Raw genomic sequence first — 16,618 nt, 5'->3', positions numbered from 1 at the left:
GCTGCCCCCTGCAAATCCCAATTCATTACCGCTGAACTATACATTATTACATTATTATAAATGTATAAATATATAATTATTGATAGCACATACTGTATATTACATAATAATATGTTTTAACTTGTCACTTACTCCTACTAGTCAAACAGCTGTATATACATTATATGTGATTTATTTTATCTATTCCTATCTACTGTTATATTAAATGTTAAATTGGGCAAACAGTGCTAAATTTAGGATGCAGGTTAGAGTAGAAAAAATGACGCAGGAACGTCCTTGTTGATCCAGCAGGTTGAGTTTTGCATGTGACTTTTTAAAGCATGTATTCTGTGTTTTGATAGTTATGGTGCCTTAAAGGCGCTAGTTTCTGTAAACGTTTTAAGTTGTAAAAGCTTCATGTTGGCAAAAAGATCTGTTTGAATAGCTTAAAAACAGGTCTGAGTCAGGCCTCTTGTAAATACAGTAAAATATAAATACAGTAACTTCAAATAAAGAGGAGGTTCTCTGTGTATGTTTGAATGTGACTGCAGCACCATGGATGTGTATTATTTAATGCAGCTTCTACCAGCTGCTCAAATGTTTGTTTAAAGAGCATTTGTTCTGAATGCGCACACACGTGTGTGTGTGTGTGTGTGTGTGTGTGTGTGTGTGTGTGTGTGTGTGTGTGCGTGTGTGTGTGAAGCCACATGTTTGGATTTGACCGCTGGCCGCTGATGTGGACAAACACTGAATATTTAGACCCATAAAGTTCATCAGCAAACACACCGAGCACTCCAACAATGAAGCAGCCAGTATAGAGGTCACTCTCTTTAATTCAAGGATCAAAAATATGACAATATACAGTACAAGATTCTGCTTTAATCAATATCTCTTGCGTACAAGTTAAAAATACAGTATTTCAGGTAATTTAGTCTTTCAGGAGGTGTGAGTCTTTAATCCCACTCGGGTCTGCACACAGACGATGGTTAGCTGCTCTTTCACTCTCTGACACACACACACACACACAGTACAAATAAACAGAGACATAAGTTTAAAAGCACTACTAATTTAAACATTAAAATTGTGTGTCTGCAACAAAAGTTGAACCATTAAAGCCGATTAAAATCTGATTATAAACTTTAAAAGTGTGCTTGGGCCCGCTGCACCTGCTCGTGACTTCAGCTGTCCACCTTAAAGCTTTAAAAACGACCTGTAAAGATTGAAATATAGTTACATTTATTGTGAATATAAGTCCTCACACATTTCCTGTAATGGATCTGCTCACATAACAAGAACTGAGTCATGTAATGACAGCCCTCTAAATGCGTTAATCCTCGCGACTGTTACCCACAGAGCTAATGACATGTGATAGCATCCACACAATAACAGAATAATAATCCTGATGATTTTATATTTTGGATCGGATCTGATCGGTTTTGCACGGGGAGGAAAGGGATTGTATGATGTATTGTAATTATCTGAGCCAATTAAATCCATTCATTTGATTAAAAACACAAAAGCTGGCACATTTATGACGTTTTAAGATGAAATATGAGACATTTTCGGACAAAGTAATGAAGCTTTCTAAGTAGAAATATAATGATGTGAGAGGATCTAGATATTATAGGTGATGAGTGAACGGCCAGTTTTTGTTGCAGAATCTGCTGCTACATGAAGGACAGTCTCTACTCTAGCTATATCTACATCTGTATATAGTATGTTGCTCCAAACACCCCCATGTAAGTGAAGTCAAACACAGGCGTTTAGCTGGTGCCGCAGATTGTCAAATAAATCTCCCAACGAAAAACAAAACCATAAAATGACTCCGCACAGCTTCCGCAGGAGAATCCCGGCGTTAATAGCAGAATGATTGCTCTGTTGTTCAAACAGCCTAAAATAACTCTCACATTTTCTCATCTCACAAACGTCTGTTTGCCCCAAAGCAATCAGACAGAGGAGCGCTTTTTTTCCCTGCCTCCATGTTCTCCTCCGAAGCACCGACCCCCTGCATTTCCCAGCTGTAAACACAAATCCTTGAGGGAGCGTCGCTTCCAAGTTGTTGTTTCAGAAAAAGCGTTTGTGCTGAATGAAGAGGAAAATATCCACAAAGGTTATCTGGATCTTATTTGTAATGTTTCTGGGCTTGTTCAAATATGCACAACACCTCATGTGAAACTTTGTGTGTTTATAATCCTACAGCTTCACCGGCAGCACACTGTGTGACAAAGACATACTGTACATAAACCAACAATACACTGAGAGGATAATGTGTCATTTTCGAGTGAGCTTTAATGACTTGTTTTCCGCTTTTTCCTGAATCATCAGACTCCTTATCAGAAGTTGTGCATCGTGGATGGATGTGCATTAATTAGATAGCCTGCTGTGTAAAGGGGTGCACAGTATCTCCGCAGGCGTCACCATGTTTCTCCTGACAAAGTGAGCACAGAGACGCAAAGTCAGCCTTTCTTCCCCCTCTCCCTCTGCGTCCTCCCCTCCCTCTCCTCCACCGATGTCTCCTGGCAGCGGATATGAGGGCCCTTCAGTCCTCTGCCCCGTGGTGCCTCTTCATCATATCTCATTCTGCTTGTGTTTTCCTCCTCATTTGTCCCCTTCTGTCTCCCACCCGGCCTGCGAGCCTGTCTTCCTCTCCTGTCTCTCTCTCCCTGAAGATGTTGCCTTTAATTAGCATTAAGCCGTCAACACAAACCCCAGTTCACCTCTGACCTTTTGACCTCACGCTCACTTGCAGTCTTCCCACATTCCTCCTCCCTCTTTCTCCACCCTGACCCTGCTCCCCCCCTCCTCCTGCTTTCGCCCTTTCTTCCCTTTCACATCTTCCTCCCTCCTTCTCCTCCTCGTGAGTCCCGTCAGTGCCTCATGGTGTTCTTGCCAAACTTGTCGCCCAGTTGTTGGATGAGCAGAGCCAGCTCTCCGGCCGCCTGCGACTTCTCCTCCAGGAGCTCGTAGCGCAGGCTGGAGATGTCCTGCTTGATCTCCTTCAGCTCGCCTGCAACGTGGACACACACAGACACATGAGTCAGGCCATGTGAGCACATACAGACAGATGCAGGTAAGACACTGATGTACAAGGCCACAGAACCGTTCAGCAGTAGACACGTGTGAGTAAAGGACACCATACAGCCCCATTGTGTCTAAGCACAGTCAACACACTCACATATTCTGCACAGAAACTGACACAATGAGAGTGGGCAAAATGAAAAGGACTGTTTTTTTTTACCTTCGTTGACTTCGTCATTCTCTCTGTCCACTTGAGCCTTCAGCACGTAGCGCTTAATCAGGCGCTTCATGATCTTCTACGAGAAGGAGAGGAAAGACGGAGATTAAATGGAAAGAAGGTGACGAGGTGAGGTGACAACAAGTGGTGCACGTCTCAAGTGAGCAAACTTCTCCTTCTCTAATTACTTTTTGTCCCTACAGTGTGTGCGTCCAGTGTTGAGTATTGATCCGCAGCCAACAGGGACGACCTGCAGACACAGCCGAGGCTCAGGCAGTCAATCTTTGCATGTAGGCAATCTTGATACGGGTCGATACCTGTCAGCACCCAGACAAACGTCTAATAGAGTGACAGGTCGATGCTTGGAGTGAGAGGTGTGGTGTATTTGTGTGCTGAATGTTAAAAAATGAAACCAGGAAGCAGGAAGAAAAATTAGGTTAGATTTCCTTCAGTGCAAAGGTGAGGAGCATGTCCTCCCTCCTCAGTGTGGATGTCTCTCAATTAGCTCACTTCCTCTTCCTCCTCCATGTGAAATATTGCCTTTCTTTCAATTGATGCACTTTCTGTTAAATACCCCCCTCTGATTTCTTATCTCATCTCCAAACCTCCCTTTACCTTTCCCATCCCTCTCATTTTCTCTCTCCCTCTCTCTACATAAAATCTTTTATCACCCTCCTGCTGTTCTGACTCTCTGCCACCATACCTCTCCTCTTTTCTCTCTCCATCACTCATTTTGTTCCTCTTCTTTCCCATTCTCATCCTTCTCGGGACTTACCTGGTATCTGGTCGGGTGTTTTCTAGATTTCTTGGGGATGAACTCCTCGCCCGGGCGTGGATAAGCCCTGAAGCGTTCATCCTGTTGCGACAGTGAGATACAAAACAGCAGTTCGATGTTAATGTCACATTTCAGGGTTGAGTGGTGTTCTATAATTGAAGCAGGCAACACACCGCCAAAATAAAACAACAATGAAGAGCAGGGAGTAGTGTTTGTGTATCTAGTTCTCACACGTGTGTTCAAAGAGAATTCACAGCCTCACTTGGCCCGAGTGAATCTCTGATAAGTGACTTCTAGATGCCTTCCTCGTCCACGACCTTGCTTTGCAGCTTGTGTGTCAGTTCAGCGCCGCTGTGTCAAAAAGAGTTTTAACTTATGTGTGGACACACACAACTAGCTGCTACTCTATAAGCACTCAGAATGCAGAGGCCTGGAGTTACCGCAACATGATGGCAGAATAATATAAAGGTTTATCAATGAATAACATTTTTGCTAGTTCTGAAAAATAACTCACAAAATGTTCAAACTCCTTTTAAAGGAGGAGCTTTTGGTATGTGTTGATTTTGGCGCCCCCTGTGGACAAAGCCGTACTTCTTATCACTGATTTTGTCCTGTACATGCTTAAAGTGGTGTTTTTCAACAAAAAAATCTCACCCTTCTTTCTTTAATTGTCATATGTATCACTCACTTTAAAGTGTTAATCTCTAAGATCTCAGTTTTGTTCTCTTTGGCGGCACTGATGGTGATAAACGGTAATTGCAGGGGCACACTTCCCAGGTATCCAGATAGTGTTGCATGTGTGACGTCCACTGTTGGCTCTGGTTGTTTCCTCGCTGACGGTTGCTTTCCTTTTTAGAGTTTGTCTTCATCTGAGCGTCAAATTTGTTTCTTTTTCTTTGGATTTTCACTTATTTTTGAAGTTGTATCTGTAGTCATCGATCTTTTCTTTGTTTGTTCAGCCATAGTAGATTACTGTTTACTCGCAACACTTGCAGAAACCCTCTCTGGCAGACCAACCACTGCTGGATGATGAAAAAAGCGTCACTAACTGGGCGCCGCTTGTGATTTTTTCCACGCAAGTCGCACCAGACACCCAGTCCATAATAATACTATATACTGTAAATGCAAAGGCTTTCATCAGTGGGCCATAGGCTCAGTCACCATTGAGTTACCTCTTTCAGCGATAGTGACTTAACACATTTATTAACATTTATTTACATGAAAATCTTCAAGATTATTACTTTAGGTGATTTTTCATCCTGCTTTCTTTAACAGTCATATGTATCACACAATTTAAATGTTTGCCCTGGAAAATGTAAACAAAGGCAGCGTGCAGTTAATCGCTTCATCTGACACCTACCCACCGCCAACTGTTCCAGGCATTAAAAATAACTACATAGAAATCATCAATCTTGTTGCTGATGGTCTGGTTTGCTTTTGTAGCTCATATAGAGTACTTTGAATTAATTTCAGTCTGTTTCATAACCAACAAAAAAACTCCTCACAGGAGCTTTAAAGTTTAAAGCTCTAAAAAATCACATCTTTTTTATATTTTAGGGAGTGTTGGATCGATGTTGCAGATTCATCCTAAAATGCAATACATCATAACAGAAACATGACTGAACTACATGCAGCAGCCAATACTACCACAGAATATAAATATGTTGAATTTATAACATTTATAAACCGAGGAGTTCAATTTCATACAATAGACCATTAAGCATTACACTCATATCTGCTCTCACTGATTTTATAACCACTTTCAGACTCATCGAGTGTTCTTTGAAAGAACAAAATGTTCTTTTTTTATGGCACAGAATGATCGTTTTATTCACTCACGCACAAAACTAGAAGAACTGAAACTTCTGTTTCAGCTTCATGTGAATGTGAGGAACACTTTGTTCTATGAGCAGAGGTTTTCTAAACTCTTTGTTTTGTACTCTGTGACTTGTTCTCCATCAATAACCTGCTACGCTTCCTTCGCTTAGTGATTTTCGATTTGTTTGCTTCTGGCGAGAAATTAATTGTCCTCATTACTGTGAATATATGAAAGATATTTTCACCAAAGGAAAGGAACCTCAATTACTGTATACACACACACACAGAGCACAAACACTTAAAGAACAAACACAAACTTTTTACTCTTTTATCGGACCTACATACGAACGTTCAATAATAAATATATAACCAGAGGCTCAGTCTTCTCCTGCTCCACATGTTCAATCCAGGCCGTCACACTGACTCGATATCTTTTATGAACATGTGCTGCTTTAAACACAATTAGTGAAACACTCCTCAGACAGTCGACATGAAAAAAACATGGACCTAAAGACAGAAAGGTGGAAATAACTGATTCAGAGAGACCTCGCTGTCTTCTCTAAATCTCACTTGACATTCTCGGCGCTGCCTCGTGCTCGGGTGTAAGCTCTTGTATCGATCGCTCCCTGCACCTGCTCGGCTCTGCGGTTAAACTGTCAGAGCTGCACCGAACTTTAGGAGCTCACGGAGGCAGCAGGGTGTAACCCATCTTGTCCCCATCCAAAACCTGCCCAGGCATTTGAGCAGACGCAGGCAGATCCGGCGGCCTGACTAATAGCTGAGCTGAGCTGTGAGGCGAGGTGAGCCGTTTGAGCTGAGGAGTCAGACGGAGGAAATGCTCGCGGACAACAACCAGCACAGCGATTGAATGTGTGTTAAATGGCCTATGCTATTTTGTTCACGCACGACTTTCTTTTCATTACAGTGACTTTATTTAGATGGACAATCCTCGAGAGGGAAATAGTGTGGAAATGAATGAGGCTGAAGCATTTCAGGCTGTAGTGGGATTTTCATGTGCATCCTGGGTCTGAACCTTAAAGGGTTAGTTCAGACTTTTTGACATGGGGTTGTATGAGGTACTTATCAATAGTCAGAGTATTGTCTACAGCAGAAGGGGGTCAGCACCCTCAGGCCCCTGTTTGGAGAAGCTGGCTGGAGAAGCGACACAAAAGCTAAGCACTGGGTTTGGAGCATAGGCTGTATAAATAATGGACGTAACCACCTTAACGCCAGCCACTGGTTTCTCAACTGTGTAAATGATGCTGAAATATGGAAGCTACCATGTTGGTTTACTGTGTGGCTGTGTGTCTTTGTTGACGTCTAGCAGACAGCCAGCACTATCCACCTGTCACTCTAGTAAACTGCCCCTACCGGTTTGAAAAAATGTAATGGGTGTGTTATATAAAAATTCACCCCCCGTACAGTTATCTTGAACAATAAGATGAGCTATTTATAACAAAACCGTTTTTTGTACCAGGCTGTAAACATGTTTATTTCTGCTCTGAAAATCATTTTCACATCTGCTGTAATGTTATTTCCTGGTTTCTGGAGCCTCAAGTGGCCACTCGAGGAATTGCAGTTTTTTAAACTTCCACATTGGCTTCATTTTTCAACACCGGAGGTTGCCGCTTGGTTTGGAGCCAAAGATACTTTAGCCACTTATATAAAAGTCCCACCTTAAAAAATATCAATATCAGTTCATGTGTGCACTATATTTTGAATATTTTAACGCTTCACCCTGCTGTCAGACAGCCGTTTCTTCTGATCTATGTTTTTCACCCTACAAAGGTTCTGTATTCCTACACAGGCCACTTAAAAAAATCAGAACTGCCCCTTTAAGGCCACGTGAGCACATTATATTTAATATATGTCATTTTTAGCAATGACTCAAACATGCCTATACATACTGGTCATTGCAGATTGTTGTGGATGCATCTGGTTAAGACGGGTTAAAGCGGAAAACCTGGATGGAGGTAAACTCCTGGTAATAAGTATGTTGGCCATTACAGCAAAATGGTCTTTTAAAAACATAAATTGCACGACAGCAAAGAGAGCAGATTTGAAATGAATCCAACTATTTCAAATTGCTCTAACTTGCTGTGTAAACTTTCACCTCATAATAATATTTTCCTGTTGTCTGACAAAGAGATGCTGAATGGGAGGCATGAAAAACAATCTGCATGTTGTCAGTAATCAGCTTGTAATTATTGGCTTCAGTTCCTGCAAAATGTGTTTGATTCAGTGCACTTCAGAAAGATGGCGGCTCCTGCAGCTGGGTTTTCAAAATCATAAATTGAGCACAGTGTCAAAAACAATGTCAGCCCATTAGCTGCCCCCTGTCTCATACTGGACTGTATAAAACACATCCTTTAGTTTGTCTGGAATTTGTCATGATTTTAGGGATCAAATAATTCCTGACACCGACCTTAGCCTGCGAGTTGAGCATGCCCAGCTCCAGCTCGTTGTTATGGCGACGGCTGTTGGACTTGCAGAGGAGAATCAGGCACGACTTGATGCGGAGGACCAGGTAGTAGAAGGACTTTGGACTGGGGACGAGGTTATAGGGGGCGGGCAGGGTGCGACCCTCGTCAAAGTAGGAGAGCCACAGCTTAGCGCGGGCAAACTTCCACTCCACATCAGCGTCCTCCTGCAGAGACACAGACACAGACAGAGAACAACATGTGTTTCATTGGCTTTCACTCTGTTACTATTATTTAAACATTGCATCCTCTATCCACACATTCTTAGCAGTGGTCATTTTGTCTTGACACTCGCATGTAGCAGGTGCAGAAAAAACATCAAATCCCTATTGCACTGCTTTTTTTAACAGCCGTATTTTCATTCATATCTCATTTTTGTGACATCTTTCCAATGTGACTCATGCTTTTATTTTTAATTCTGTGTTTTTGTTTGTTGTCTCTGTATCGATTGTGTGTAGCTCTTGGTATTTTCGAGTCCTCCTCTAATCCCCCCGCAGCCACAGAGGGGATCAAACAATGATCCTTATTGACTTGTTGACAATATGAGCCCCTCTCTGCGTTGCATCTCATTTCTGTACCTCTATCTCCTGGTACGAGCTGTTGATCATGGCGATGAGCATGTTGAGAAGGACCACCACCATTGTGACGTTATAGACCCCGTACAGCACGTAGCCGATGTTCTCGATGAACTTGTGGTCATACTTGAGCACCACTGAGATCACTTCAGACAGCCCGAAGATGGACCAGAAGAGGGTCTTAAAACTCTCCTCCACCCTGCGAGGAGAGAGAGAGAGAGAGAGAGGATGTGGCAGTCAGCAAACAGAACAACAGCTAATACATGGAACATGTGCTTTAATGCTGTGGGGTTTATGAGGTGGCACTGATGAAATGCCTGATGAGTCATGTCCAATTTGAGCACAGTGTCCCTTTTATCTGTCTCACACACACATAAAAACACATACCTTAAGTCTCACACATACTGCACTAAACATACACATACATTAAAACATGTTAGACTACTGCAGAGTTTGTGACATCGTCTGGCTTATAAGAAAATAAGTCCATTAAGTCTATAGCCTTGTCCTGTCTTGACCTTCACACAAAATAAATGCTAAAACATCGCTGCATTTAATGGAAAGACAATTAAAGTTAGTTTTTTCCCTTCATAAATTACAATTAAGGTGTAAGTGGCACATTTCTTAGAGTGCCATGGTCGTATCTAGAAATGATGCTGATAAAATTTAAGTTTGATTAAACTTATTCGACATTTCCAAAAACGTCTGGTGGTCAAACTTCCTTTCTTCGGTTAACTTTAAATGAGTTAAATTTGTGAGACTGTTCATTGAATAAACAGAAAAGAAACATTAAAGGGGGGTATTATGCTAATTTCAAGCTTCACATTTCACTCTGTGATACCTGTGACGTAGCTTAGCATAATTAACAGTAAAAAAAACTCTGGCTCTCATACAGCCTCTGCTCAACTCTGTCCCTTTAAGAAACTCCGCCCCTACAAGCCCACTTTCTTCTGATTGGCCAGCTCTCTGAAGCCTGCTGAGGCTGCACTTTGTGACATCACTAAGTGCAGCGTGTAGAAAAAACTGTGTGAAACCTGGCGTTCACAGCAGCCTGCAGACTGAGCTCAGAAGCCTGGGGATTACTCCAACATACTTCTACCTACAGATCTGAACTGAACATATTTTGCATGTGTTTCACATTTTTGAGTGTTTATTGTTCACAGTGAAAAAGTGAAAACTGCATAGTTCCGTGTTTTTCAAGAATTACATTTTTAAAAAGGTCGCCTCTAAAATGGGTTGTTCAGAACAGCTGTAGGTTTCTATGTAGAACCTTGCTTTCGCTGAAATCGACCAATCATCATTCATCTCAGGCTGCCTTCTTGCACTAGCTTGTAGTCAAGTCTTTGTCAAGATTTTGCCTGACCATTCCGATACCTCTAGGTGATTCTGGCTCGTACATATAAGGTCGAATAACCGATCCTAGAGCAGCCATGTTTTCTACAACTTTGGAGTGACAGTGCAGTGCGCCCACTCCCCAACGTGTGCGATCCCACATGGCTACGCGGTCACTCCAATTACTGTCCGACAATCATGGCTAAGGTCTAACCTTTGAATGGCAAAACGGCTTGTTCGTTCAGGAGGAAGGAGAGGAAATTGATTGCATAACTAAAATATGTCCCCTTTAATATGTGAGACAGCATAAAACCCCCTCTTTAAGACGAAAGAAGAAAGAAAGAAACGACATAGGCGTTGCGTTCTTAAAGGGCAGGAACTACTTTCCTTTCACCCTGACGTTCATGAAATCAACCACTCTAATGCTGCTTCAATAAAACATGTGGTGTGCTTTTTGAGGTCCAGCCTGAGGGATCACTCTCTGACACTGACCACGAGCGTGCACATTGACATTCAGGTGCATGTCTGTCGTTAAATATTCCATGAGCGGTAAGTGTGCAGGGGCTGGATATGACAGAGGGGGGCTCAGTGGGGAAGGGGAGCCGCCGGCTTGGAGTGCTGGAGGGGCTGAAGAAGGAAGGAGAAGATCTGAAGCCTCCTGGTTTTGGAGCCGAAGGCGTCTTCTAACTTAAGGTCTTTCAAAGATGTATGGTAGGTGAAGGCAAAGAGAGGAAAACACTCTCATGTACATAAAAAGACAGAGACAGACACACACAGGCACGGATCCTCCCCTCCTCCGCCTCTCTTTCTCACACACATGAAACAGACTCCACAGCTTGAACCGTTCAGAAGGAATCCTAAACACAGTGTTTAACCTTTAGCACCAGGTCTCCATGTGTGCTATCTATTTCTGACTGAGCTGCAAAACTTCCAAGAATCTGCTCTGCTTTTTTTGCAACACATTTCCTAGAAAAATATGTTGCTTTCAAGGAAACGTAACAAACTGAATGCTCCTAGCAGGTAGAGCTACATTTACTGTCTTTATTTAATTTAGAGTAGAACGACCTCCTTCACTGGAAACACTCCCCAATGACTCCTTTTACCATATGGCCTTCGGGTGTCTATCTAACAGCATGATTAATGGTTCTTACAAAGTATATATATATAGTTTTTAATCTCTGAATAGGTGGTTTCTCCTTCTTCAAACATGCTGTCACATGGAAAAGACATCCCATATTTGTGATTTCTCCATGTTAACATGTATTGACAACCTGCTCACAACATGACAGATCTGTCGTTACACGTACGATCCCCGCTAACCTCCATGTATATCACTTGTGTATGAAAGCTGTGTACAGACCCTGAGTGCATCGTGAACATGTTTACATGCTAAAAATTGTCACATGAATGAGTGCCACTATAAATCTATCAGGCACTAATTTAAAAGCACAACAGACTGAAACCTTGTAGCCTTAAAGGCCAGAAAAATGTTTTATCTCACTTAGTGTCTTACTATGAGTAATGGGCTTCTGCCAAAATTGGAATTTGCATACTCAAGGTCTGTGTGGTTAGCAGGTTTTTTTACAGCCAGGCTTAAAATGAACAAATAATTATTCTCTGTTGATGATTGTGGATTTACATGCTGCCTCGAGGAAATAGCCACACGCTTGCACTCAAAAAACAGCCATGACAAAATCTGTCCCCTCTGCTTTTATACCGCACAGATAAAGTATAAGTTGCTGCATTACACCCTCGGCCGGTGTTCCAAACTTGCTCGAGTGTTAAAAAAGTTTATCTTCCTTTAAGCAGTGCAGGTGGTGACTGACGGATCCACATTTCTCCCCTCTGGGCTTACTGTAGCTGTCTGCACTCGCCGTTGAGACAGTTCATTACAACAAATCCGTACACTCCTCTCGACCTGACTCGAACACTGCTGATGCTTGTTCTCGAACAGACTGGCTGTTCTCGAAACTTCCAGTACATAATGTACGAGACCGACGGGAGCACCCGGGGGATTCAGGCCTGGTCAGGTTTGTTCATGTACCAGAGTCGGTGCTTGTTACACTGTTCATCGTCGCGCTAGCCTGTAGACATTTGATGTGCTTGTTAGTGTTTGCATTCTTGTAACTCTAATGATACATCAAACATACAAGTTAACAGACTTGTTGTTAACAGAATACACATGAGGAGGTTATTATCTCTATGCACCATATAGATGAATATTTATGGCTTTACTTCCAGCTGGTACACGCAGATCATGTTAGTGCGACCTGCGAAACACATGAGGAAAAATAACACTCAAATCTCCAGGTACTAACTCACCCTTCTTCTAATCCCTACAAGCCCCTGACCTCTGACCTCCCCTAAAGTAAACATACTAAGCAGTTTCCCAAAGCAAGGAAAGATCACGTAACATAACAAATACATCGTCTTATCTCGAGAAGCACTGATTAATGCACTGTTATGCACAATTATGTGCAGCTAGGCACTGATTTAGTCAAACGATCCAACATAATTGTGTTTCAAATCGAGGCTACTAGCAATATTAAGCTACGTCTGACCAGAGGAACAACTTGTAACCATAAAAGAATCTTTCTCTGAACCAGAATGACATCTGAACCGGCCGCAACACATCATCGAGCTGGTTGATAACTGCTTCGAGAATAAGTGTCCACATCACAGTGACACGAGTAAACAGAAACACACTGACGAGCATTAATAGTAGAATAAAGAGCGTTTTGTCTTTGTGTTGCCTCGACGTCAGACAGACTATTGCTGCAACCGAGGGCTGTTATCAACAACACCATCTTCTCACTCACTATTCACATCACACGCGTCCGCCCGGCTTTTTCGTGCAATCAGGAGAGCCGAGGAAGGTGATTTTGGGCGGACTTGCCTTGAAAAAACGGTTATTTTCATCCGCCTGTCTTTCAATAATGTCTCATGGCTTATCTGGAGCCTCTCTTTACAAGATAAGAATGCTTTCCAGTGGCTTTTGAAATATGAAACCAAACATAAAAAAGGGGACAATTATCTGCTCTCGATTATGTTATATCCTCATTATCTTTTTAATCAAATTATCCTGTCTTCCAGCTCTCCTTCCCACCCGTGTGAAGCGCTCGCTCGATATAGAATTTCATGTTCCCAAAAATGTGAGTGTAGATAATGATGAAGGGCTTTGTTCCAGGCTGCGTTAATGTGCCATTAAAGCAGACACTGGCAGGGACGAATACACACACACACAATTAGAGCCACAAAGAGCACTATTTATATGCATTGTTCATATGTTCGCCCAGGCACATTATTTCATTATTAAACAACTTCCAAGAAGTAAACTCACAGCCGTAGAACGCTTATGGATCGAAGTAAAAGTGGAGGGTCCTCTTGCATTCTGGGTAATATTTATACACAGGCAGAGTGCTGTTATGCATCCTCATTTGTTTTGCCTGCCCTGTTTTCTGCTGATTTAATTCACTTAAACCTGATTGAGGAGCCTCTCAGGCAGGAAGTGTAATTATGAAGAACCTAAAATGCATCCCCCGAGATCAACAACATTGATAAATTTCAATGTGTCTTTTGCTAATGTCAGCCCAGGTGCAGGTCATGCGTGTATTATGCAATCCACTGCTGCAGAGATAAATGAGATGCTCTGGATAATGGAGTATTTTTAACCACGAGATGAATGAGATGATTTCATTTCAAAGTCTTTGTGTGTTTTATAAGTGCGTCGTACAGCAGGCAGTGAATCAGCAGGGACAGCGGGCATCTGGAGACAGAGATGGACAGTGTGTTATTATCTGTTATTAAGAGTGGCAGCTCCCAATAGGCTGCACGCAACATGAAGGCTTCTCTCTCTCACACACACACACACTTAGCCCTGCAGGACTCTGACAGAAAAGAACTAACTTTGTTACCACACAAACACTCCTTCCACATACATCATAGTGTGCGTCTGTGTGTGGGAGACGGGTGAGTCACCTCGGCTCGGCGGGAGCAGTCCAAACCCAATCACCCACAGGCCCAAATCAACCCCCCCCCCCCCCAGAGACATGCTCTCACACTCTCTCTGCGACTCTCTCGCTTTCTGTTTGTTACTGTCGTTGTCTCAGCTCCTCTCTCTCGCTCACCCCTGCCTCTCTTTCCTGTCCGTTTCTCTCTCACCCGTTTTCTCATTATAGTCCTATTGCCACTGGTTTATATCTCTCACCCCATCACCCTCCCTCCCCCTCCCTGACGCTGCTTCCATCTTTCATCCCAACAGCTTTTAGCTATTTCTGTCACTCAATCTATTCTCCTGATTTATCCTTCTTTCTTTCTTTCATTATTTTGCTCCTCTCGTATATATTTCTCTTCTTTGTTTAATCTGCAGAAATATTCTCACATCGAATGTAAATGTGGATGCAAATGTAGACCGTGTGAACGGCTGCACCCGGCCTTCTGCTCCCTCACTCCCCCTCCTGCCCTTCAGTCATTAGCAAGATATTACATTTCTCCTCCTCCATGGGTTTCCTTTTCTCTCCTTTCTGGTCCTTTCCTTTCTTTTCCTCTCCTTTCCTCTCCTCTATTCTCCTCTCCTTTTTACTACACTCCTTTCCTTTCCTATCCTTTCCTTGGCCCTCCTCTCATTTCATCTACTGTCCTCTTCTTTCCTTTCCTTGCCTCTCATTTCATTTAATCTCCTATCCTTTCCTCTACTCTCCTCACCTTTCCTCTATGCTCTTTTCCTTTCCTTTACTCTCCTCTCTTTTCCCATCATTTCCTTACCTCTCCTTTCCGTTCCTATCCTTTCCTATATCCTTTCATTTCCTCTCATTTCCTGTCCTCTCATTTCATTTAATCTCCTCTCCTCTCTATTCCTTTCCTTACCTTTCCTCTCCTTTTCTTTCCTCTCATTTCATCTCCTTTCCTCTTCTTTACTTTTTTCTACTTTCCTTTCCTTTGCTTTCCTTACTTCATCTCTCCTACAGACAGACAAGTAGTCAGACAGACAGACAAATAAAGACGAAACATCTTTAATATTAAATTGAGTTTAACTTTCTATCGCACCAAATAAGCTGTCACCATGGTGACACCAGGGCCTTTCCCACCATGGCTTTTAATGAATGAGTGAATGTTGCTCCCACGAGATGCTCCCCTGCCTGCCTGTGCCTTAAGGTGTGTGTGCCTGTGTTTGTGCGTGTGTGTGTGTTTGACAGAGAAACAAAAAGCAAAAGAGGAGGAAAAAAGGGGAACAGAACAAAACCTGATGTGTGTGTGTGTGTGTGTGTGTGTGTTGACAGACAGTGGAATGCTAAATGAAGCAGGTAGAGAGCAGTGCAGAAGGAGGCAGTTTTATTTGAGTGTTTTCAGGTATGGTGGGAGGGAAATCTTATTAAGCGGGGAATACAACGCAGCAAGACGAGCTATTAACTGTGTTTTGATGGGAAATCAAGCTCACAACATTGTTTTAATTTGCTGCTCCCTCGCTGTCTGTTTTCTGCTCATCACTTTCTCTATTTTTATTCATCTTTTAGCTTACGCAGCACAAAACAAGGATTTTGGACTCTTTTTGGCTCCTGTTTTGTGTGATATTTAAATCATGACTTTTCATTTTCTATTAAACAGACTTTGTCTATGTTCTCGAAACTTTCATCTATCTTGGTGAAACCTTCGTCTATCTTCTCGAAACTTTCATCTATCTTTGTGAAACCTTCGTCTATCTTCTCAAAACCTTTGTCTATCTTGGTGAAACCTTCGTCTACCTTTTTAAAACCTTTGTCTATCTTGGTGAAACCTTCGTCTACCTTTTTAAAACCTTTGTCTATCTTGGTGAAGCCTTCGTCTACCTTTTTAAAACCTTCGTCTATCTTGGTGAAACCTTCGTCTATCTTCTCGAAAACTTTGCCTATCTTCTCGAAACCCTTGTCTATCTTGGTGAAACCTTCGTCTACCTTTTTAAAACCTTTGTCTATCATGGTGAAACCTTTGTCTACCTTCTTGAAACCTTCATCTATCTTCTCGAAACCTTCATCTATCTTGGTGAAACCTTCGTCTATCTTCTCAAAACCTTTGTCTATCTTGGTGAAACCTTTGTCTATCTTCTCGAAACCTTCGTCTATCTTGGTGAAACCTTCGTCTATCTTGGTGAAACCTTCGTCTATCTTCTCAAAACCTTTGTCTATCTTTGCGAAACCTTCGTCTATCTTCTCAAAACCTTTGTCTATCTTGGTGAAACCTTCGTCTACCTTTTTAAAACCTTTGTCTATCTTGGTGAAACCTTTGTCTACCTTCTTGAAACCTTCATCTATCTTCTCGAAACCTTCATCTATCTTGGTGAAACCTTCGTCTATCTTCTCAAAACCTTTGTCTATCTTGGTGAAACCTTTGTCTACCTTCTTGAAACCTTCATCTATCTTCTCGAAACCTTCATCTATCTTGGTGAAAC

General features: G+C 42.3%; 1 protein-coding gene across 1 annotated transcript in view; it reads right to left on the bottom strand.

Annotated features, from left to right (window-relative positions):
- Nucleotides 1–2,838: 2,838 nt before the first annotated feature.
- Nucleotides 2,839–16,618, bottom strand: part of trpc7b (transient receptor potential cation channel, subfamily C, member 7b) — a 53,278-nt gene continuing 39,498 nt past the window's right edge. The window contains exons 8-12 of the mRNA XM_069669674.1: nt 8,866–9,061; nt 8,233–8,454; nt 3,990–4,070; nt 3,218–3,293; nt 2,839–2,986 (exon numbers count right to left, since the gene is read on the bottom strand). Coding sequence (XP_069525775.1) covers nt 2,847–2,986; nt 3,218–3,293; nt 3,990–4,070; nt 8,233–8,454; nt 8,866–9,061 — 715 coding nt within the window. The 3' untranslated portion in view covers nt 2,839–2,846. The remainder of the gene's footprint in view (nt 2,987–3,217; nt 3,294–3,989; nt 4,071–8,232; nt 8,455–8,865; nt 9,062–16,618) is intronic.

The sequence above is a fragment of the Semicossyphus pulcher genome, unplaced genomic scaffold (genome assembly GCF_022749685.1).
Source record: "Semicossyphus pulcher isolate SPU_LCO1_2020_fin unplaced genomic scaffold, fSemPul1.0.p SCAF_2, whole genome shotgun sequence".
Lineage (NCBI taxonomy): Eukaryota > Metazoa > Chordata > Actinopteri > Labriformes > Labridae > Semicossyphus > Semicossyphus pulcher.
The sequence above is the reverse complement of the archived record's forward strand: the minus strand, read 5'-3'. Positions and strand labels throughout refer to the sequence as shown.